Raw genomic sequence first — 25,946 nt, 5'->3', positions numbered from 1 at the left:
AAAGACTAAATAGTGTAGGAAAAAAATACATGCATAAACAAGGTATAATTTTAGACTATTTTGACCAACTAAGCAGTTTTAAATCAGATTATAGCGTAATGTAGTTTCCATGGTTCCCATATTTGATTGTGCTCTGCTACTGTATTATATATAATGGTATTTATTTTCTTCAATTTCTTGCAAAATGTTGCACTGCACAAACAAATATTTGGTCATTTATAGTCAATATGATCTAGTGAAATAAAAAAGTACCAAATAAGTAATTAATACAATGTACACTTTATACAGCAATTAACAAATTAAGCATAATTTGAAAGTGTTGTTGTTGAAGTAAAGTCTTTCTTAATCAGGAATGTCCCATTGCCACCCTACTTTTCTAAAATGTCTGTTGCAAGTACTCAAAACGGCCACAAGGGAAGCGGCCACTTTTTATGGAATTTACAAAATTGAAAAAAATCTTAAACATCACTTAATAACATTTTATTCATAAGATACTTCATTTTATTTTAAATGCATATTAAAGATTTGGCAAATTACACCAAAATCTAGTCCAAAAAAGGCAAAGCCAGGGCAAACATTGTGAATGAACAGGAGATTTAGAAACATTGTTTTAATTCTCATTTTCTTTGTATGTTTTTTGCTATGCTGACTGTCAGGTGTCAAATGACATATTACAGTGATTGACATAGAGCTAAGATGGAGACACCCAGTTGCAGGATAGATGTATAGATTTGTGCATTTACTTAATTTTTTTCACACCTCGTAAATATATATTTGTAAAATATAGAGATAGGTGGGCATAATATTAAAAATCCAGGTAAGTGACAGTTTCCCTTTATGATTACATCCTTTGTTAAAAGTGTTACATAGTTATTACCTAGTTGTTTAACAAGCTTTTTTTATATTTTTAAACAGTGTTTCTGCAAGTATAAACATACGTTATTTTTGCCTTACAGTTTGTGACACAACTTGTGGTGAAACTCCTGTACCACCCTGTGAGAATGGATTTGCACCTGTCCTAACAAACACTGGAAAATGCAAAGCAAACTATGAGTGCGGTAAGTTTAGAATTGACTATTGTAAAATAGTACAAAATGCATTCTCTTTTCAAGGCTGTGTTTAGAAAATTATTTTAAAAACGTTTTATGAATCAGGGAAGTTCTCTACTATTATCACTGTAAGGGACTTAAATAAATTGTATTTTTGGGTGCATGAAAATTATATATGCAGCATGTTTTATCAGGGGTAGGTTTTATGTATATTTAGTTATTTATATGTTAGTTTTTTTGTTTGTTTTGCTGTTTTAATATTGAAGCAGAGCACAGATTATGAATTAGTCGTTTAATATGAAGTTAATGCGAGCTGGACAAATAAAAATGATATAGCAGCAATTTAAGGCCTAAAAACTGAGCTATTTCACCCAGAGGGGAACCATAAGGTCAGGCCCATTACCATTGTTTTGACCATATTTACTTTTATGACTATTTTTAAGCACTGAATAAGAATAGTTTTCTCTCTCCGATCGATTCGATAAGTATTTATTTAGAGAGGCCCCCTAGTGTTAATAACAGTGATAAACAATTAAAATGGATGATAGAATAGCTCCTTAACTGGAAATTTCAACATTGGGCATTGATTTTACTGAATGATAAATATAACTCCACCTGTTTGGCTCGGTACCTGAGATCTTGGGCCACATGTATTGTGTTTGTTTCACATACATTTACACTATGAAGCAAGCTATTTGTTAAATTCATTATGTAACACATAAATAAAAAATACAAAAACATACAATTATTTTCCTATGATACATTGTTGATGTCAGTCAGTATCACATCTGCCAACCCAATGAAAGCTAAGTGGCAATATGTGATTATGTGATTAAAGAGGTTAGCATTCTCGAAGGGACTAGTGTGAAACCTCTGCTACCCTAAATTTAGTTTTGTTGACTGCTCTTGTTTCCACTTCTGCATTGGTTTGTTTTTACTCCTCTCTTTCAATTTTTTAAACCTTTCAATTTCAATTAGTCTCTATTAATCATCCTTCAGTCCTGATGATTCAATTTTGAGATAAACCAAACTCTGTTAGCTCCCATTGACATCCATGGACAAAGTGATATTTAGTTAGCAGAGATATGCTTACCTCTTATAACAGAATCTAGCCTTATATCTAGGACACCTTCTTTGGCCTCTCTTCCTCCCTGTGGACTTAATTCCATCATAGTCTCCTGGCCATTCTCCTGACAAACTCATATGCCCCTTCAATAGTATTTCTCTGTATCTACATGTATCTCCTTCCCTATTTCCAATTGTTCACTTCTATTCCCTGTCTTTTTTACATGTATCTATCTCTTCACTACAGTCTACTGTTTCACCCTGGCTCATCTCTTTGAACATTTTCTCTTGACCATATGTTCTGTTCACCTTTACTATTTTCTAATCTCTCGCTTGCTTGCCTAGCTTTAACAGATGGTAAGATGTCTTGTTCTCTGGTCAGAATGTGCAGTACATTTGTTGTTGTTTACCTGCCTGATTTTAAATTTCAAATGCAGCGGTTATGGTCAAATGTGACATGCCGAGTGCCAATCATGGCAGTTTTTATTGATATAATCGGATAGACCTGCCATTCTTATTTAGTATTTCATTCAGACAAAAGAAAAGTAAGTGTGCACTGGGGAGAAATTATGAAAGTACAAGCTTTGTGTTTAAACTCATTATTTCCAATAAAATAAATAATGTGTTTGTGTTGCTGCAGTCTGTAGATATTTTCCTTTTTAGGTAAATTGTGGCACAATGCTGTGTGTAGGCAAAACTTATTAAATTGAGTTAGCTGTGTCTTACTTCACTATCAGTGTATCAGCTAGCATGTTCATTTTGTTTGGTATTGCCAATTGTCTTTCAAGACAATAACTATCTTTGAATGATATTCCATTGTTGATCGACTGCAGATTAATGAGCAAATTACTGTCATAAGTGAGGTGAACCCTGGCAAATGTACTACAGTAAAAAATATTTGGGATTAACATACAGACCTCAAGATATTCACTTCTGTTATCTGAAGTCAAAACCTATCCTGGCATCAATCCATTCCATTATAGTCAAATAGGTCACATTTACGATACAGTAGAGACTTGGTTATTGTTCCAATTCTAACTGTCTAATTTCATGTATTGTGTACATCTACATACAACTGTGCTATTTATACTTTTTTAATTTTATACTTATCCAGTCTTTGAAGAGATAAACAATTGGGAATGTTAAAGCCATGCTAGTATTTTTTAAATAAATTATTTAGCATCATGCTCTAAATGTCTTAAACATATATTCTGGGAAAGTGTATCTTGCAGTGCTTTGTACAGGGTTCCATTGTCACAGTAATTTAACTTTCCATCTTTCAACAGTTGACCTTAGGTTTGAATCTGATTAATTTAATATTCTGTAGCAAAGCTCTCATTCCCTTTATCCCTCTGCATTATTAACTCCAATTCCATACCACCAGCTTGGCTAAGGCTTTCTTTTTTTTATACACATTCCAAAGCAATGAGCTTCCATCAGGACGGAACAATGTCAAGAATAAGGCATTTCACACGGGAAAGACGTAAAAACTCAGGAGAAACCCTTATCCAGTCCATGAGCATATGTTCCGGACTGTAGAAAAGATTGTCTGTCAACGTCTACAGCTGTTTAACCCCTTCACAACAAAATTGGTTTAATCAATTTAAAAAAAAATAGTATAACATTTATGTGAAACAAGGGATTTATAGCTAACATCTAAACAGAGGATAAAACAGCCATTGTGTACTGTTCGGAGACACTTAAAAATTACAATTGTTATTTATTCAATTGATCATTTTTTTCTCTATCCCTACATTTTTTAGAGATTTTTTTTTAATTATTATTATTTATATAGAATCAACATATTCCACAACGTTTTACAAAATGATAAAGGGAGAAATGCAAAAATAATAATAAAGATAGCAACCAAGTGACAGGGCGGGAAGCAGCTGAATTTAAAGGTGAGATTGATATCTGGACCTTTAAGAGATCGAGAGATAGGTGTTTGATATACAAGTTACTACAGTAGGCCATAGGTATTCTGCAGAGAGGAGTTTTGAGGGATTTCTTAAATGATTGAAAACAAGGAGCAAGTCTGATGGGGGTAGGCAGGTTTTCTAGAGAAGAGGAGCAGTCTGTGAGAAGCCCTGCATGCAGATATGGGTAAAGAGACCGAGAAGGGGTGTAGCAATGCATTAGGTGAAAGTTAGCCTTTCGAATGGAATCCTACATGGTACAGAAAACCAATGTAAGGTTGGACAAAGGGGTCAGGCATGAGAGGAGTGACGAGAGGGAAAATCAGTCTGGCAGCAATATTCATTACAGACTGTAGTGAGGTAGTATGGTTTCTGGAGAGACCAGTTAGGAGAGAATTACAGTAAGCAATGTGAGAAATTATAAGGGCATGAACAAGCTGTTTGTAGACTATTGTGTAAGAAAGGGGCAAATGCGGGCAATGTTTTGAAGGTGGAATGGGCAGGATTTAGCAAAAGACTAGATGTGAGGCATAGAGTTGAGGCTCGAATCAAAGATAAGAACAAGGGCTGATGTGAGTGCCATAAACTTGCAGAAAGAGGAAAGAGAGATAAGAAGCACAATTGGTCTTCACTTCGATCGCTTAAATCACTTTGCACATCTTTTTGAACTTTTTTAGTGATCCTCATGTGATGGTAGTCAATTTTTCCATGAGGCAGGATTCCTTTGTTTTTTTGTACAACTAAGGACAAGGGTGGGGCCTCTTGTTTGAGCCAGTTCTGAGCTAGAGCTAGTCTGGATGCTAATGTGAGTTTGTGAAATAGTCGCTGTTCCGGTTTTGTCCAGTCATCTCTAGGCCTAGATAGTAGGAAGACCCAAGGGTCTATCTCAATGTTGCGTAGCGAAATTTTTGCTATGAGGCCTCCCACTTCCTGCCAGTAGCACCACATGTGGATGTATGACCCTTTGGTCCTGCACTGCCTCCAGCATAGGTTGTTTGGTGATTTGCCCATGTGGTATAACTTTAAAGGTGTTGTATACCACCGAAACATTGTTTTTTATGTTTGTTCCTTGAGTGATGTGCAAATTGAGACAGCTGTGTTGGCATCCCAGATATCCTGCCAGTCTGTGCCCTCCAAAGCTTCCCCCAGGACCATCTCCCACTTCTACATATGTCAGTTTTCCCCCTTTCAGTAGTGTTGGATGCTATGTGTGCGTACAGTCATGAGATCAGCCCCTGAGGGGTCGAGGCCTTAAGACACATGTGTTCAAATCATGTCATCTGTTTCGTGATTTCTCGTATCTGTGTTTGGCCTACAAAATCCTTGAGTTGTAAATACCAGAAGAAATCTCCCGGCTTAAGAGTTGTTCTCTCCGAGAGCTCATTGAACGAGATCACTCTGTCGTCTGTGCTCATGTGGCAGAGACTTTGAAGCCCCGCGTATTACAGATTTTTAAAGTCTCTGGCCCTCATTCCTAGGGGGTAGTCCCTATTTCTAAGTAAGGGTAACATTAGAGAGGGGTGTATTGCTAAGTCGTACTTCTGAGCATATTTGTCACATATTATCATGGGATTCAGGACCGCCGGGCACTCTGTAAGCAGGATCGCTCTATGTTTTTTGGGCAGCCAAATATAGTATTGTGGCAGATCTGACCCCGTAAATAGGGATTTAAGGTCTACCCATTTTATCTCATCCGTTGGGGGGGGCGCAACAGTGCTACCTGTCGTCTTCTAGCGACAGGATCAGTGATGGCTTTCTTGTCACGTTTTGTCTCCATATTAAATCTACATTACGTCTCATGTTTTTGAAGAGCTGTCGCTCCAGGATGAAACCCACTTAGTTCGCGTGGACCAGGGATCTCAGCAGCAGATTCATTTGTGTCGCCAGTATTTGTGCTAAAATCTTGGCATCGTAATTTAGGAGTGAGATGGGTCTATAGTTACCAGGATCGGAATCGCCTCTTCCAGATTTCGGGATTAAGATTATGTTTGCTAAGGACATGTTACTGTATACTGGGCCTCCCTCCATCAGGTCGTTGAACCATACTTTCATGTACGGTACCAACTCCTCTCTAAAGGTCTTAAAGTAAATGCCATCATATCCATCTGGCCCTGGAGCTTTGCCCACCTTCAGGGACGTTATAGCTGTGTCAATTTAATTGTCCGTGATCTGTCCCCCCAACCCTTGGGCCACCTCCTCCTGCAACCTCGGCAAGTCCAGCTGGCTGAGGTAGGCTTGGGTCGCCTCCCATCCTCCAGTTCCTCCTCTCTTGTTTTTAGGGTGTGGTTGTAGAGGGCTTTATAGAATCTCATGAAAACCTGGGATATGTTCGATGGGGACTGGTTGATATGACCTAGTTTGTCTTTAATTCTGGTGATGAGTGAATGTCCTGGCTAGGAGACAATCTATTTTATTGGCCATTTCATAATAGGTCCTTCTAGTCCAAGTGATGGATCTGGCAGTGTCGTCCACTAATGTGTTTTTAGCTGCTAGGCGCAGGCCAAGTAGCTTTTGTGTGTTGTGTTGTGTGGGGTTGTTTTTGTGCTGTTGTTCTGCTGTGCAGAGGGAGTGGAGCTGGTTGTGTAGGTTCTGCATTTTCTGTTTCTTTTTAAGGGTTGCAAAAAAGGTCCCTCGAATGACTGTCTTATGGGCTGCCCACACCATGGCTGGAGGGCTTTCTGCACTACCATTTAGGCTAAAGTAATCATGGATTTCTAACTGTCTTGATCACCTCTGGGTCTCTTAAGAGTGTTGAGTTCAGTTTCCAGTTTCACGGTGTGGCCACGCAGAGGTTATCTAGGGTAAGCGTTATATCAGCATGATTGAGCAGTGATTTAGCCGATGCTGGACTTCACTATCCTGGGCACTGCTACATCGTTTATAAGGAACATATCAATGCGTGAGTAAGTATGGTGGGGTGCCGAATAGAACATGTAGTCGTTAGTGCTTGGGTGAAGAGCTCTCCATATGTCTATTAGTCCGGTGCATTGAATAAATAGTTTGAGCAATTTATCCTGGGAGCCCCTACCCTGGAATCGCACTCGTCCATGTGTCGTACTCCTATCTACGGCTGGACTTGGGGTGGCGTTGAAATCTTCCCCCGCTATCACTAGACCATAGGGGAGGGACTTAATTAATGTAGTTAGGTATTCCCAGAAGGATGGATTAGGATCGTTCGGGGCGTATACATTAGGGATGTGCCTTGGCAAAAAAATTGGTTTGGAAATTCAAGGAAGTTAAAGAATGTGTCTGCTTCAGCAATTCAGACCAATGGCATTCGGTTCGGTTCGGAACTTCCGAAATTCTGGACTTCGGCAATTCAGCACCTTGGCAATTAGGCACTTCGGCAATTGGAACTTCGGTAATTCGGACCCTAACCCGATTTTGCTCTGGGGGGAGGGGGAGAATAGACCAATATGCGGTGAAGTACATCTTTAAGCACATAGTTAAGTAGTGCTGTGATAAACCTCTATGCATAGATAGTTTCCCATCATGTAGCGGAGCAGCAGGGGCAGCACGCCAGCTCAGCCTAACCTGCCATGCCACCCCACGACCGACCGGGCCCCACCATTCCTATGAAACAATACCCAATACCATATCACACATTTGTCACACAGTTATGCAATCGGTCAGCATCGTGTTATGTGTCTCTAGCCATACAGTCCCCCCAATCCAATCCCCTCCCAACATGGGGTGTGCTCCAATGCCCGCCGCTCCTCCGCAGTCCTGCAGTTTATAGTGCTAAAATTCTCATGGTGTGCTCATTTACCCAGGGTAAGCCTCAGATCCTAGGTCCCCTTTGTTCCTCCTACTCTGTTGCCCCCAAACCTCCCTCCACATGAATTCCTCCCTGCCCCAACCCCACCACCTCCAAGGCTCCTGCCATCATATCTCTGTCCCCATACCTGTACCAATAGCTGCCCCAGACAGTGTGGCGGTGTGCGGAGATTGTTTATTCACCCTCTGTGTGCCAGTCTTTAGGCAAGGTGGGCATGCCCGCCATGTCCACTGAGGTTGGGAGCTGTACTGAAGCGTGGATCCCCAGGCTTCTCAGAAATGCTGTTGCATCGCCGTTCGGGTGGAGAGCATGTGGTCAGCCATCTTTGAATGCCAGCAGGAGAAAGGGTTGCCCCCATGTGTATTTAATCTTTTGTTGTCGAAGGGCATCTGTGACCGGTTTCCATTCTCTGCGCCGCTGGAGAGTAATAGGTGACAGATCCTGAAAGATGGTCAGTTCCGTGCCCTTGTAGATGATTGGGCCTTCCCTGCTTTTGACCATGAGAGCTTCTTTTGTTTGAAAGAACTGAAAGTGCATGATCACATCTCTTGGTGGCATGTTGTCTGCTCTGCGTGCTCTGAGCGCTCTGTGTGCTCGTTTGATGTGCCAAAGTTCCCCCGGTATGTCAGGCAATAGTGACCTTAATATAGGTAGGACCACATCCTCCAGTGGTCCTTCATTCTCCCGCTCCGGTAGACCTCTCAGGCGTATGTTGTTGCACCTTAACCTGTTGGCTAGGTCCTCCAGTGCAGTTTCGGCTGCCTGCAGCCTGGATGTGAGGGATATCACACGGTCTGCTACCGCATTATGTGCCTCTGCTGTGTGCTCCACATGGTGCTCAAGGGCGGACGTTTTGTCGCCTAGGGCCTGTATTTTCGCATTCACTTCCCCTGTGGTGCACGTAATTTCCTTGGCTAGGAAGGTGCGTAGCTCCGTCACCTTTTGCAGTATTTGTGCTGTATCTAGCTGCGGGGATGGAGGTCTCGAGTCAGCTTCATGTTCCGTGGTTATTCCTGCAGCGGTCGGCGGGAGTCGGCCGCCATATTAGCTTCCAGTCTGTGCCATGCGGGAGGCTGCAAACAGGTCCGTGTGTTTTTTGTGGTGCTTACGCAGCGTAGGTTTGTCCATCTCCTCGGGATGGGGCAGGCAGTTGGAAGGTGACTTTTGCTTAGTTTAGGTGCTTATATGAGCTGTTAGCCATGTGGTAAGAGCCTTACACAAATGCTTCCAGCTCGCTCGGCAGTCAGACCATGCCACCTTTAAACTATTTTTTTAAAGAAAATGGAGAATCATTTAGAAAAACTAACTTGCACAGTTTATAGTGTTTAAAAGTTTTATTCAATGGTGTAATTTCTAGTGAAGTTGTGGTTACACTTCAATGCAGAAAGTATCTGTACTATACTTGATATTGCAGCTTGCACTCAATGCCTGCTGTATTGTAATTTGTGTATTTAAACAAAGTTGTTTTCCTGGCACTATATCTCCCAAAGTGCCAGTCTCCACCCCGTGGTGCAGAAGGGGTTACAAACCCCTTCTGTCCCTTACCTGAGTCCAGCGCAAATGTCCCTCGGCTAAGGGACCTGGGGATATGTCCCTTTAAGTCTCTCTCTCTTCCACAAACCTTGCTACTATAATGCAGTCATGTAGCTTGGCCTACAGTGATTGCTATATCATAGGAGGAAAGGCAGGGTAAACCATTTACAGTTCCAGTGTGGTAAAGGACAAGGTAAATTTAATGGAGCCAATGGACAGTAGGTGCTTTTTTATGGAGTGTTATATTGATTTGCAATGGAAAGTAAAGCTCTTATAGAGAAGTGGTTGAGGAAGAAGAGGATCACATCAATATTCACCTGGAATATTCCAGGTTTTGTAAGGTAAAAAATAAACAATGTGTGACTTGGCAGATCAGAAATACCAACTATAGAATAAAAAAAGAAAATAGTTTTTCCAGTTTTTGAATTTATATTTTAAAGATTCCTTGAACTTATTCCAAAAAGAATAATCAAAATGATGATTTTTACTTAACAGGGCATCCCCCGATCAGTTAAGATCTAGTTTCTTAAAATATGTACAGGTCATTAGCATCTTTAGATTGACCTCAGGAAATGCACATGTATATATTGTAAATTTCTCAAACTCATTGTAACTCATATTTGAAGACATTTCCATGCTTTGTCTACCTGAGTTAAAACACCACTGAAGTCAACAGGGCATCTCAGCAACCAGTGAATACAACTATCTTTGCATTGCAAATATATATATATATATATATATATATATATATATATATATATATATATATATAAACAAAAAGGGATTAGCAAGGCACTCCTCCTGAATTTCTCTGAACAAAAATCAAAGCTGCCTAGGTGCAATCCCGCGTGCCAATATATACAATCATAAATAAAGGGAGCACACTAGGACTTTTAAATAGTGAAAAAATGGTCTTTACTGTATTAAATCATAATACAAATTCTGTGTGCAAAAAATCAAAGTTTCGACCCTCCTGGGGTCTTTATCAAGATCTTGATCTTGATCTTGATCTTGATAAAGACCCCAGGAGGGTCGAAACGTCGATTTTTTGCACACAGAAGTTGTATTATGATTTAATACAGTAAAGACCATTTTTTCACTATTTAAAAGTCCTAGTGTGCTCCCTTTATTTATGATTGTATATATATATATATATATATATATATATATATATATATAATTTTTTTTTTTTTTTTTTTTCTTGCAGTCGAGTCATATCCAAAATGCACAAAATACTTCATAGCTTCTTTAAAAAATTCCAGGGTTTGGTACAAATATTAAACAATGACCCTTTATGAAATTTCTTCCAAAGCTTGCACTTCGGGGATTCTACGTTACGAGAACTAATCAGAATTGTTTCTCCTACAGTCACCAGATGGCACTCATGTCCCTTTTTTTTTCTAAACTCGGTAATCAGACTTCTTGAAATACCACCTAGATTGTAAGCTTTGAATAGCAATTAAGTGAGCAGAAGTAGAATGTGAGCTTATGTATTTTTCTTATTATCAATAAAAACATTTTTTCAAAAACACTTTGCTGATTTCATTCTAATGTAAAAATATACCTATAGTTTGCAGAAAGGAAACATGTGAACACTACAAGAGTCCGAAATATTGCCCTGCTTATAAGAAACTCATACAAAAGAAGACTGAATGCTGTGATGAATATGAGTGTGTTTGTAGCTGCACAGACTCTATTATCACTTGCCAAACTGGATATATATCATCAATTGTTACCAATGAGTGTGGGTGTAAAACTGTTACTTGCTTGCCAGACAAGGTAAGAAGCAATTCATTACTGCATTACTAACTGTCCAATATTACTTGAAGAAAATTTAGATAAATTAATTAAGTCGGAATGCTTACATTGTTGGTAGGGCTCCTGGGTACTACAGGCACAATGACCACTCCAGTGAGCTGTACTGGTTATGGTGCTTGGATTGTTCCTTTAAATAATCACTTTAAGCACCAAAACAACTTTAGCCAAATGAAGCGGTTTTGGTGTATAAATCCTACCCCTGCAGTCTCACAGCTCAACTCTTCCATTTAGGAGTCCAATCACTTATTATACAACTTAAGCCACACTTTTTACACTCTTTACACACTTCATGAAAACAAATCTCAATTTTAATTTCACTAAAAATTAAAGCATTTTTTATGGAGGCTGTGTGGCTAGTACTGTATAAATAGTAACAAAAATGATTTAACTTATAAATGAAAGTGAATTAAGCAGTAAGACTGCAGGGGCATGATCTATACAGAAACAAACTTCATTAGAAGGACTATCTAAGCAACAAAACAACTTTGACTTTATGAAATAGTTTGGGCATATACATAAAACTCCTGTAGTTTCACTGCTCTGTTCTCTTCAATTTCAGAGTTAAATCACTTTGTTTATGCAACCCTAAACACACACACGTCCACCTGCATGTGACCAGAAAAGAGAGATCTTATGTTAAACTTCCATTATTGCACAGTGTGTTTAATTTAGAATTTTTGTTAAATCTCCTGTTCTGTTAATTGTCTTCCAGCGCCTGCAGGAGCATTCTGTGTTTGATTAAAGTTCAATTAACAGAGCAGGGTATAAGAACTTCTAAAGCAACCACACTGTGCTGTAAGATCAGCTTACAATGAAATAATTTCTTTTTTTTTTCGTAGAGGCTGTGTGTCACAATCAGGAAAGATGTGGCTGGGGCTGCATAAACAGAAACAAGAGTGGTTTAACACCTAAATGATAGAGAATTGGCCAGTGAGATTTCAATGGTATGAACTATACACCAAAACTGCTTTAATATGTTAAAGTTGGTTTGGTGCTTAGACTCTCCCTTTAAGCTAAAATGGTTTTGGTGTTTAGAGTGTCCCTTTAAAACAAGCAGAATATGTGAATGATATATGCATGCTACTGATGCTTCTTGTTCAATGGGGATATATAATAGCAAGATAAAAAGATAAACTAATGTTGTCAGATACAGGAGGTAAGCTTACAGTCTGGGAAATATATATTCTGTACTTTAATTATAGATATGTTCCAGTACTCTCCTATAATAAAAAATTATTCAGTCCTCTATATATATGTACATATAACGATGGAGTGCCTGAATAATTTATATACTGATGAGATATATAATATAATAAATTAAAAAGAATATATAGAGTATATATATATATATATATATATATATATATATATATATATACTTTTTCATTTTTAATTGATGGTGGGTCGATGGAGACACTTTATTTCTTTATTATGATATGATTATGGTCTTTCTTACAATAGGTCTGTGTACACAGCAACCATGCCTATTCTATAGGAAGCACTTGGGAAAATGGATGTCAGACTTGTTCCTGCACTGAAATGGTAGATGACATCACACAGCTCCATATATCAGAATGTACAGAAAAAACATGCAATGAAGACTGTAAAGCAGTAAGTAAATTGAACCATGAGCAACTACATGTTTAGCATGACCACAGGGAGAGAAACTGATGTAATATATATATATATATATATATATATATATATATATATATATATATATATATTTTTAACGTGCAATGTTGATTTAAGAATCACTCCACACCCATAGAGTACTTCAGCTTGCTGGATTGCTATATCTATGGCTGAAGAGTATCCCTTTAAAAGTCCCATTTTTTTAAGGTGCCTATTCACCAAATGAGAAACCTCTAATTGGATAGTTCTCAGAGAAGAGAATGAAAGTCACTTCTGGAGGAAAAAGGGTAGTGCTTGCAAAGGCTTTAACAACTGCAGCTTTTACAAGAAGTTTTAGACTATAGTCCCAATAAATACATTCATAAAAATATTCATGCATGTATTCATTGTTGGTATATCTACTAAACTGTGGTTTGTTTCTTTTATTTGTATACAGTTTTGTCTTGCACATTTACCAAGACTTACTATTATGCATTTAGCAACACCATAACAGAGTAATTTATTAGAGTTTCATACAGCATATTTGGACCATTTCAATTGACTGAATTGGATGAAATTACCACTTTGTCCCTAATTGACTTGATCCAGCGCATGCTGAGTAGATACCATTTATATAAGAGTCAGGTGTATTTCCTTAACCATGAATTGTTAGATGTTCACTATGAAATTGCTCATTTTAGCCTAACATTGTCAAGTTCAAAAAATTCTTAAAGGTGCACAATAGGGTCAAGAACACAAACATCAAGTTAAAACCACCATCAAGCCACTCTGGTCCCCTCATGCCTCCTTAAATATAGTAAAATCTTACTTGTATTCAAATCTGGAGCTGGTTGCTTTGTCTCCGTTTCCTTTAGACTTGCCCACTGCCTGCTGACATCATCAGAAGTGGTAGCCTGATCCAATCACAATGCTTCCCCATAGGATTGGCTGAGACTGACAAAGAGGCAGATCAGGGGCAGAGCCAGTACAATTCAAACACAGCCCTTGCCAATCAGCATCTCCTCATAGAGATTAATTGAATCAAGGAATCTCTATGAGGAAAGTTCAGTGTCTGCATGCAGAGGGAGGAGGCACTTAATGTTGGGATGCATTTTAGGCAGCCATGACCCAGGAAGGATCTCTAACAGCCATCTGAGGAGTGGCCAGTGAAGTTATCACTAGGCTGTAATGTAAACACTGCATTTTCTCTGAAAAGACAGCAAAAAGCCTGAAGGTAATGATTCTACTCACAAGAATAAATTCAATAAGCTGTAGTTGTTCTTGTGACTATAGTGTCCCTTTAACCCCTTAAGGACCAAACTTCTGGAATAAAAGGGAATCATGACATGTCAGACATGTCATGTGTCCTTAAGGGGTTAAGCTCAGCCATTTTTCCAGCTCTGCTATTCTGGCCTTAAATGTATCATTCCCTGGTGAACTCCAGGTAGTTCCATGAATAACAACAATAATGTACCACTTCCTCATCCAATTGCTCACATCAAGGCAGCAAGTTTGAGTGATTAGGTTCATGTTTACACCATAGATCTAAAGGTAGACTGTTGAATGAGTCGTAGACAATGAAGAAGAAAGTAAAATGAGGGTGGAAATTTATCAAGGCAAAAAAGGTCCTATTCTGGGTGCAAAGTGCTAAATTCTGAGAAACATTCTATTCATTTCCATGGTGATTGCCGCTTATTTAATTATGTAGCCCAGAATAGCAGCTGTTTTTGCCTTGATATATCTGCCCAACATTTATTATTTAATTTAAACATTATTTTGTGTGGTTTGAGGATGATGAAATAAATGAAGAAACCACATTTTACTTGATTTCAATAAAACATGCTATGCTATTAACAAAAACAAGTCAAATCTAATTTAATACTAGACATATTGTATTCATTAACAGTAAATAAAGTACCAGGCCTTCAGCTTATCTCCTAATCACCATTCTTAAAATGAAGCATAGTGGTAATTCTGTGTGATTTATTTTGCAGAATATTTCTAAGAAACTGCCACTTTAGTTTCATAGTCGGAACGTGCTTGAGCAGCCTAATGGAGTCCTCAGTTTGGTTTATAATAGGTTCCAAGACACTTTTACATTCAGCAGAGTGTTGATTTAATACTTGAAAATATCTGTTGAGAATAATGAAGACATTGTTTCATGACTCCATATTCCATGTGTGTCTTCCCTTTCACTCCATCTGGTACACTGTACTTAAAAAAAACAACTCAATGTAATGAACTGATTATTATACTAAACTATTCAGTTCAGTTGTGGTCAATATAAATGCTGTGTATGTATTGCCTTGGATTACCCATCACTCTGTGTTTTCCTTCAGTGTTGCAAATCCATTATGTTTGTAAAACATTAAGATGGATTATTTTCAAATGTTTCACAAATCTTCCACCATAATATGTTTTTGTTCTGTTTGGCTTTCCATATATGCCTGATGCCCTAATATATTAAAGGGGTAAGTGCCACTTTTTCTGTGGGGTTTATCACCTAAGCATCAAGTTAATAGCGGGTGTAATTTTAGTTTTTATGGTATTTTAAAGAGTTACCACTGAGAGTTATAGCTGCTATTTAATGTATTATTTATTTTACAAGTGCCTTGATTCACACCTATTTTATATATTGTTAGCTGTCTTGCCTAAGGACACACTAACTGTTGAGGTGGTCTGACTGGACTTACCAAGGGTAGTTTACTATGCCAGGAATTTATCAACAATTTGCAATACTTTACTTTGCATAGAGAGAAGATGGCTGCATATTAAAGGGACACTATAGTCATCCAGACCTCTTCAGCTCAATGAAGTGGTCTGGGTGCCAGGTCCCTCAGGTTTTAACCCTTCATGTGTAAACATAACAGTTTCAGAGATCAGAGAGGTCACCAGCGCCTAGGGAGCCCGGCGCTGGATTAAGGTAAGTGTCTGAAGGGTTTTTAACCCCTTCAGCGCTACGGGAGGGGGACCCTGAGGGTGGGGCGCTCTCAGGACACTATAGTGTCAAGAAAACTGCTTTGTTTTCCTGACACTATAGTGATCCTTTAAGATGTGTATAGGTTTTCATTTTAAACATATTTAAATGCATTGCTGTGTAGATATGAATAACCAAGGTGAGTTGATGGGAGATGATAACTACAAAGTCATCCCCTCACAAAGTTTAAACTAAAAGAGCACGACTGAAAAAGATAAATCTACAATTTGGGTTTTGGTTTTAAAGAACTATATTTTGCATTTTTGCATCTTAGTTATCAAGTCAACCTCTTTACTCCTATGTGAATAAATGTCATAACAAAATAAGTTGATTTGGATCCTGCTGGTAATAACTTAAAGGACCACTATAGGCACCCAGACCACTTCAGCTTAATGAAGTGGTCTGGGTGCCAGGTCCAGCTAGGTTTAACCCTTTTGCTGTAAACATAGAAGTTTCAGAGAAACTGCTATGTTTACATATGGGTTAATCCAGCCTCTAGTGGCTGTCTCATTGACAGCCACTAGAGGCGCTTCCGTGCTTCTCACTGTGATTTTCACAGTGAGAAGACACCAGCATCCATAGGAAAGCATTGAGAATGCTTTCCTATGGACTGGCTGAATGCGCGCGCAGCTCTTGCCGCGCAGCTCTTGCTGCGCATGCGCATTCAGCCAGGGACGTCAGAAGAGGGAGGAGAGTCCCAGCGCCCGGCGCTGGAAAAAAGGTAAGGGATTAACTCCTTCCTCCCCCTTCAGTGCCACGGGAGTGGGACCCTGAGGGTGTGATACCGGAGAAACTGACGGAAGCCAAGCACAGAGAGATGGACACAGGTTTCTTCAGGAAGGAAGAGATTCTTTATTCGGTTCACCGATCGGGACTCAGAGGGACTAATGTCACCAAAATACAAGAAGTTCTGAGCCCCGGACAATAGTGCAGGCTCCTTATATAGGCACATAACTCCTCCCATATTAAGCTCCACCCGCACATTCTCTTGACCAATCAATACAAATAAGAATTAACTTCCTGCTTGACCGCATGGCCTGTCCAGCACAATGGAGGAGGGGAATACTACATCCTGTATTCTTGCACATGCTCCGTACATGCCTCGTGCAACCAACTGATCGATACGTCAGCATATGCACGTACACATGCCACGTGGTAATCTCGGCCTACTAAATTTATTTTTTACCGAGATTCCACCACAGGTGGGGGCACCATCAGGGCACTATAGTGCCAGGAAAACGAGTATGTTTTCCTGGCACTATAGTGGTCCTTTAAGAAAATAGTTGAAAACCATGGATTTTAACTTAGGAAGTGGGTTGCAGAAAATGTGCTTTTTTAATGTATGCAATGCAACATTCAAATAAACCTTCGCTTTAATTCCTAGGGTTTCAGATATGTAAAGAAAGATAATGGGTGCTGTGGAATGTGTGTCAGGGCTGTCTGTGAACAAAAGCTTCCCTTCAGAGGTCAAGGAGATTTCGACATGCCAGAAAGCAACGTTCATTATTATAATGTAAGTATTTAAAACCAAGTAGAACTTGCTTATATTTGGAATGAAATATTTAATAATGTGAAAGTTATTGTTTTCTGTGTATTTATATTTTGTGGGATTACAGCTGACCCTAATGATTTTTTTTAACATTAGAGCACTGTGCATATCCTATACACTCCTGCACAGCATGAATTAATATAAATTAATCCATTAGTGTGTTGTGCTTATATTATCTTGTCATTGAACTTATTTCCTGGTTTTCTGAATGAAGCCTGTTGTGACTACATGGCATTTCATTGAATGCTAAAATATAACAGATGTCAGCTATAGTTTGATATATACATCAGCCCCATTGATTATACATATTAAGACATTTTTGATCAAGTAAAGATTATGTCTCTCTGACCTCAATCGTCAACTGTCACTCATTGTACTCAACCATCACTGTCACGTTAGTATATACACTACTGTCACTCTTAGGGTATATATAAGTAAGTCTTAGCGTATATAAATTGCCAATGTGTTGGGGTTTTTTTGCCCTCAAATTAAAATGGATCAACACTTCTTTGAGAACACACTGCAGCCTATTATAGCTGGTACGAACAACACCAATGTCATCGAGTTCATGAAACAGCGTTATATACTTACAAACAATCTGGACTGTGAAAACCGGACCTTGGGGACAGGGACACAAAGTTACAAACCAATAATAACACATTTACAATGTAAGGTACTCACACACATGACACACAATCCCTCCCCTCTGCTTGGGTCATAATTGGATCAGTAACTGTACTAATTCTAATCCACAGAAAAAAACATACATTTTTAAAAAGTCCCAAAAGTACCCCAAAACACATGATATCCCCACATGTTAAATCCCCTAATAGCCCTGATCTGGGTGACCAACATATCCAAAAATCACCCAGATCAGTTCAGGGGTTCAGGAATTTCCTGAAAAGTCATAATTTTGACTGACCGTGCACATGGTCCTGTGCCCAAAGCAGTTCCATGAAACGAGTGCTAACGGTCAGTCAAGTTTGGTAGTCTTTTACAGGTTTCCCTGCAGGGCCCATAGTCTGTGGGTAGGAGGCTGGCAACCAGGCTCATCCAGGAGCTGTGGCAAACTCACTTGGTGATGGGAGTTTGTCACATATCTTCCCCCTTCTAGGGAGACTATCCAGACCTCAGACCTCCAATCGGTCTGGGTCTGTGATAGTCTGGTGGCCTTTCCCAAAAGGTGTAGTTGACCAGATGGCCTCCTGCCATAAGTGCCCATTTGTACATCCAGTGTCCAGCAGGGAAACAACCTGGATGCACTTCCCCCTGGTTGGACCAACTACTCTATGGGGATGGAGGGTGCAGTTTCCCTCTTCCGTGCCTGGTGGGAAGAGGCCAGCGGCGCTCTGTCCCGTAGCCAGTGGTTCAGCTGGGTTGGTTGGTGGGTCGTCAGGCATCAAAACAAAGGGGTAGGTAGGGCTGAGGCCAGCTGCGCTCTGCTCAGATGCCAACTCTTCTGCTGGAAGGGGGTCAGTAGAGGCCTTAGTTCCCTCTCCTGCACCGGGACCATGGTTGGGCAGTTGGGCAGTTGGGGATCTGGGTAGGCTGCTCAGCATCCCTGTAGGGTTAGTGCAGAGACCTCGGTCCCATCTGCACCATCCATGCTAAGGGGCTGGTCCCTAGACGACAGCCCCATCTGCTGGGGAGGAGTACCGACCGTCCCCTCCCAAAATGTCTCTGGCGGCCGCTGGGGAGGGAGACTGACTGTCTTCACTCCCTGTAACACACACTGCCGCTGGGGAGGAAGGACGACACACTCCACTCACTGTACTGCATACTGATGCTTCTTTTCTACTCATTATCTTCAGCCTAGTGTTTAGAAGGCTGTCAAAAGTCAATTGCCCTGACTACTGTTTGGACATTTTGCCAAAAAAATTATATTTAAGCATATTGCACACACACTGACCAGTTTTTAATTGCATTTAATTCATTCTTGTCCTCTTCGTTTTTATTACAGGTGGGTTCTAGCTGGGTGTCTCCCAATGACCCATGCATTATCAATGAGTGCATCCAAGTGAATGATGAAATATTTGTCATGCAGAAGAATGTGTCTTGCTCTGAAATAAATACCAAAAAGTGTCCTGCTGGATATGAACTAACATGTATGCAAGGCTCTGAATGCTGTCCTTTGTGCCGCTGTGGTAAGAACTTAATGTGTAATTAGAAAAAAAACAACAATTTTCATCTTTAGTTATTCTCTTTTTCATGCAAACACAATACATTATGCTACCTTTCTTCATTTATGCATTTTCAGGCTTCTCAGAACATTTTCATTCACTCATTTGTATTCTACAACTTTCTCTACCCGGCCTTTTCTTCTAAAATACACAAAATAAATCATAATTTATCCAATTTAAGTCTGAAATGTTGCCAGGGCTACATTGGTGGAATAAAGCTATTTCTGTTATCTATTAGTGTTCTGGGTCCATGATTCATTTAGTAAATTTAGTGGTATATTGAGGGTACCTTGGGAAGTTGCACCTGGAGTTGCCTATTATTGAGAGCTACCTCTCTTATTTTGCTTTATTTTCATTTATAAATCATCTGTGCATTTTGTCCCAATACCAATTATAGTATACATATTAACAAACCTGATGTTTTATTCTTTTTTTCCCCCCAATTTGCTATTAAAAAACAATAATGATGTATATGGGCCGGAAAAAAAATGTCTCTTCTATCTAATTTGATATTTAATTTGTTTGTATATAGAACCAATACCAGGCTGTCCCATCAATGGAACAATTATTGGGGTAGGTAATGTATATGTACTATAGAAATAAATATTTTTGATATAGATTGAAGATAATAATTATACAATATGTTCTCTAAGCCCTGAATTATACAAAATCCAAAGATTATTTAACAGCATGGATCCATTCCAATTTGCTAGTATGAGCTCAGTGAATATCACTGAATAATAAAAGAAACACAAGGATATATACGGAATTTTTGTTCAGGAGGAAATATGTTCACTAGAGGGAATACATATTTTCCTCATATCTTAAGACTCACGCATATTAAATGCTGCTGTGTATAGGAGGATATGAGTGGCATAGGGGAATGGTTCCCAACCTAGTCCTGAAGACACAACAACAGTCCAGAATGTATTAATTTCCTAGTTCTGTCCCTATGGGATACTGAAAAACCTGGACAATTGGTTTTGTCAGTCAGTCAAATAATATTTAAATACACGTGATTTCAATATTACAACATTTTTATACAATATTGTAATCCAAATGGCTTTTCTTTGAGTTAGAGTAAGCCAATGCATTAAAAAGTATAATTCAATTGTTCTTCACAATTTTATTTAAATAATATATTTGATCCTCGTTTTATTTATAAATTTTAACATTTTATATAAACACTTGAGTTCCTCACACCTCCATCTGGGTGGCTCCCCGAGGTCTGGAATTCTAAAAGTGCTGCCTAGTATTTTAGCTGTTCCTAGAACTCCACGCTTTTGGACAGAGATCTCAAATGACCCGCCTGATATCTGCTGAAGCCACTCTCCCAACTTGGTTGAGCCTCCTGTACTCCTATCACAACTGGAATAACTACTGCCTTCACTTTCCACATCCTTTATAGCAATGTTTTGGCCCTTGTTTTTTTGTCCAGTTTCTCATGTTCCTTTTCTTGATGCTATGGTCATTGTGTATTTTCACATACACCATTACTGCAGTCTCTCATTTCCTGTCTGCCACCATGATGCTGTTTACAATATAGATTGTATATATAGCTTGGAATAACTGTATTGCTTCAGTAGACATCCTGACAAAATAACTAGAGTATTGCAGTAATACAATGATGCATTTTTATTGGACTAACATCAAAATTAAAAGACAAACTTTCAAGAGTTTTCCAATCTTCCTCGGGTATGATGCAATACTTATCAATATGGCAGAGTTTAACACTTAAAACTAGTGATGTTAGAGTAGGGGAGAGGATGAGTGGAGTGCCATAAATACCAGAAGATGGGCCTAAGTATGAAATGTGCAGAGTAGTTGAGAAAAGACAGAACAAGAAAATAAACAGAAGAGAGGCAATAAACACAGCAGCAGGCCTCCCAACTGGCCTGATTACAATTTTTGTTTGATTTGATTTCCAGGTCCCCTCCTGCTGTCTTGACTTTGTTACCTGGTGACTGGCTTTTGAGAACTACAAGGAACTGTTTTGAACTAGCATAGTGCAAGTGCATCATTATCATTTGATGTGCTTACAGTATGTTTAGGTTGCTGTGACCCTGAAGAGCACTGAAACAGTGCTCCCTGCATCGTCCACCCTTTGTGTCAGTCTACCTGATTGTCAGGTGGCTTGTTGTGCATTTAAGCCAGTCTGACCTGTCAATTCTTCGGACAGGCCTACCGCTTTCTGCGCTGCATATACAACTGCAAAATATTTGTATACATAAATAGCTTAAGAAATAGTAGTGATAGTGAATAAAAACAATATAACATAGATGAATCTATTAACAAACAGAAGTCCAGCAGAAAAATATTGTTTGTGATCTCTGTCTGCCATGCAACTAGGCAAGCTGTGTTCATCCAAGGATACCCTAACAATATGATGTGTTAAAAATCTTTGAGGAATGGAGTCTAGAAGCACTCAGTAACACCAAATAAATCCCAAACCTTTCAGCTCTTTTGTTTCAGGGAATTCCATTTGTGTGTTTTTTTTCTCCAATTAAAATGAGCAAGGATTAGAAAATTGCAAAGTCTTATTGTTAAATAGGGAACATGGTTTATTTTTAAAATGTAAATATGCTTTTCACTTCTGGTGCGAAAGTAATAGAAGTGACCACTACAAAAGCAATTGTCCACGTCAAAAGCAGGAACCTGCTGCTTATGTAGTATCTGCTAGAAAAATAATTTTAGAAGTAAAAATAAGATGCTGTGCTTAATTACACAGACCGAGGGAGTAATTAAGATTGGCAGCAGATGTTTGGTTGCTAGGAGAGGTAGCCATTTCCCAGGAGATGTATTAGCTCAGGTGGCTTTAAAGTACAAGTGATTATTATGAATATACTGTGTTCTTGAGTCACTAGGCATGTTGGTGTGATATTCAGCATTGTCTTGGTTCAATAACACATGTCATGCTTTCTTACTTTTTAATAAATCATAAAATTGTTTATTAATGTAAATACAGAGTTCTTTAATATTTAGGATTATATATATATTCCTTAATAAGGAATATTAAAGGAACACGCTGAATATTATAACCACTATAGCATGCATTTACACCAGACTGACATGCTCCTTCTTCGGACACCTTCTGGGTGGGTCTGCTTCTTTGGGAGGTGCTATGTACATTGTGTCATGGACATGCTTCCTCTATGCCCACTTCCCTCCAATTCCGAATTACATACCTCCCTATGTTGGTAGTTATGCAACTTTCATTCAGTCCTCGGCTTAAGACCTGTATCCGATGTCACAATGATCCTATGCCAAGGATTGAGTGAAAGGGGATGCAAGAGAACACTCCCAAATGGAGTTCTCCTGCTCACTGTTACTATGTTAATCTCTCATGAAGCCTGCATGTTGGCTTCATCAGTGAAGGTTGCTCAGCTCAGAGAAGTGTCCAGTCACTACAGACAGGGAACAGCAAATACCTAGTAAAAATTTGATAATAGAATGGTCAACAAATGCATGAATCCATGCCTTCAATTTATTAAACACTATAGGATATATAGATGTATTACCACATTATATTTCTCATCCAAGGGAAAGTTACATACATAAAATGTATGTTTTCTCCTTAGTGCCAAGTTCAAATGTAGGGTTCAGGTCTTATTTAAGGGAGTGACAAAAGTGAAACTGAAAACTAATAGTGCGGAGTAAATCAATTACAAACTTGAAAAGAAAATTATGAGAGGGGCAAGGAAAATTAAAAGAGGAAATAGTGGTGGATGGGGTGCTGGTTACGGAATCAGGCATAGGAGGCACATTGAAAGCAAACATATGTCTTAGTAAATAAACCCATGAGACTAAAATGCTAAAATACACTGGTAGCTAACTTTCCAGGATTCATTTATATATTTATCAGCCCTTAGTCTTATTTTATATGCATACATACTATATTTAATTCACTGAAGCTAATTTAATTCAGGACACTTGTCTATCTTAGTTTTTCTTTGAACTGTGAGTGGTTAGGAATTTCTAGAAAAATTGATCAATTGATCAAATCAATATGCTAAGATGATCAGAGAGCAAGAGAACTGTATTTATGAAGTTTTCTTTTTTTCTGCAGCCTTCACAAACAGTAATGCTTGATGCATGTTCCACTTGTGAGTGTACCTTGGAAAGAGGACCTATTTTGAGTTACAAGCTCAGCTGCAGGAAAACCATGTGCCAACGTTGCCCAAAAGTAAGTGATAGAAATGAATTTTTTGTCCGCTTATCTATTTGTCTGTCTTTTTATTTAACATCTAAGCAGTCACTTTTCAGAAGAAGTTAATTTTGGTGTAACTTTTTCCAATTAATGGTCACTACAATTCACAATTTCAGAAAAAAAACAACCCCACCATATTTTATAAATATGTACAATATGTACATTGCCTGTTATCAGTGTTGCTCGTCTATATAGTATCCCATAATATATTTGTTAGCAAAGTGAGTTATAGTAATATATAATCTGGGTAGGTTAAAGTAAAAATGTTCATACTTTTTGCAATATTATTGAAAAGATAAGACTATCTGTATTGTACCTCTGTATGTATTATGTACTACTCTGTTATATATATTCACTGGAAATGCTGAGATCACTGGGATTGATTACTTTGTCTCCAGTCCACTCAGAGAAGCATCAGGCACCTACAGCACATAAACACCAAGCCTCACAATTGGCCAATCAAATGCTTCTCATAGAGAAAAATGTAATGCAGTGAAGAGTATTTAAAGCATGTGTGGCAGGAACCCTCCTGGGTGACTGACTGATTTTCTTTTTTTTTTTATTATCTCAGTAAAGATTGAATTATCTACAAAGTACATCAAATATTTTTATGCCCTGGCCATTAATGTAAAATCAACTTAAAATAAAAGTTCCAATTTTTTCTTTTTTCCATCTTGGTAGACATAGTGATAGCTCGTTAGCATATTAGCGTGTGCAAAAGCCAAGTAACAAGTCATGCATTTGAACATTGTTATATAATAAACAACCATAGACATTGCACATTCATTGTAAGTCACATCTTCGTCACCGTCCACCAAGGAGTTTTGAATTAACTCTGAACAAACGCTAACTTGTGTCCCGTTCTATTTGCAACACGTTTTTTCACTAATGCTGACTTGTGATTTGCCCTCTTCTCTATACCACCTTTTAAAGATTCATTGATGTTTGGTGTGTTGTTGTGTTACTCTTTGGTGGGTATAGTTGCGTGACCAGGTACCTACATGGATAAAAGTTCCAATTTAATGTTATATGTTTTATATTTTCAGAATTACATGCTGGAAAAAGTCAGCGGATCTTGCTGTGGCAAATGTGTGTCTATGGGCTGCCCTGTAACACTGCAAAATGGAACAGTTACTTATATGAAGGTTGGTAATAAATATTCAAATCACAGATTGTACTTTCTTATTTGCACGTTTTGGCTCATGGTCATTGCCATTGGCAGAAATAAAATCTACATTTTCAGTAAGTATGTCTTCAGGTTAAGGTACCAAACTGTTAGTTTTAATGAGTTAGAAAATAAGTCTGAAAAAAAGTACATAAAAAAACTAAATCTTTTTTATATCCTATTTGTATCCTATATTAACTTACATGTGGTTCACAACTCAATGTTTTATGAATAATCTAGACATGTTTCCCTAGACATGTCTTGAAAATGGCAGATCAGAAATTCTGAATGTCTAAATCTTTCACATTGATTTTTTATTAATAAAACAAACAAACAAAAAAAAAACGACCAAGGAAATCAATACGTTTTAATGCAACTCATTGCTGCAAGTTTAATAAAGGACAAAAAAAAGGTTTTAGGTATACAAACCCTTTGTCAATGTGTAATGGCCTTAACAATACAAATGTACTTACCCCCACATATAGACAGATAGATATAATCCTCTCACCATGAACAATGTGCAAAGTCACCCTAGCAAACATCAGAGAGAGGCTTGGAACACGCAAGCTTGCTAAAATCCCAGTCAGAATCATTTCAGATTGCACCAAGCTTCTTGTGCTTGTTCTATTTGACTGTTTGCTTGTTACTGTATATACCGCAATCTAGGAGCCATTGTGTTTTTTGAACGAGCTGCATAGATGTGAAATTGTTTATATCACTTTTTTCTTATTTCTATTTTTAAAGTAATACTGCTGTATCCTTTTTTTTGCCACTTCTTTTTCAAAGCACTACATTTTTTTTTGCAGCCAAATGAATCAATAAGAGATGGTTGTAACTACTATTCCTGTAAATCAAATGCTCTTGGAGAGTTGACTAGGGAAACCAGAATACAAGAATGCTCAATGTTCAACAGAGAGAAGTGCTTGGAAGGCGGGGTGAGTTTTATGAGATAATACAATGCTTACGAGGTGGGGTGAGTTTTATGAGATAATTGAAAAATATATATTTAATGTATTAGTATTTTATTAAAACCCCATTTCTACATTTTCTTATTAAAAACAAACACTTTTTGTGTAAAATATTGAATGTTGCCAA

The 25,946-nt window shown here is 38.4% G+C and overlaps 1 protein-coding gene across 1 annotated transcript in view; it reads left to right on the top strand.

Annotated features, from left to right (window-relative positions):
* The window catches only part of VWF (von Willebrand factor), a 180,074-nt gene that overhangs the window by 148,789 nt on the left and 5,339 nt on the right, over nt 1-25,946 (top strand). Inside the window, exons 41-49 of the mRNA XM_063447819.1 lie at nt 957-1,058; nt 10,912-11,120; nt 12,621-12,770; nt 17,135-17,263; nt 19,260-19,443; nt 20,012-20,052; nt 23,546-23,662; nt 24,733-24,831; nt 25,658-25,786. Coding sequence (XP_063303889.1) covers nt 957-1,058; nt 10,912-11,120; nt 12,621-12,770; nt 17,135-17,263; nt 19,260-19,443; nt 20,012-20,052; nt 23,546-23,662; nt 24,733-24,831; nt 25,658-25,786 — 1,160 coding nt within the window. The remainder of the gene's footprint in view (nt 1-956; nt 1,059-10,911; nt 11,121-12,620; nt 12,771-17,134; nt 17,264-19,259; nt 19,444-20,011; nt 20,053-23,545; nt 23,663-24,732; nt 24,832-25,657; nt 25,787-25,946) is intronic.

The sequence above is a fragment of the Pelobates fuscus genome, chromosome 3 (assembly GCF_036172605.1).
Source record: "Pelobates fuscus isolate aPelFus1 chromosome 3, aPelFus1.pri, whole genome shotgun sequence".
NCBI lineage: Eukaryota > Metazoa > Chordata > Amphibia > Anura > Pelobatidae > Pelobates > Pelobates fuscus.
Note: the sequence above shows the minus strand (reverse complement) of the source record. Positions and strands in the feature narration are given on the sequence as shown.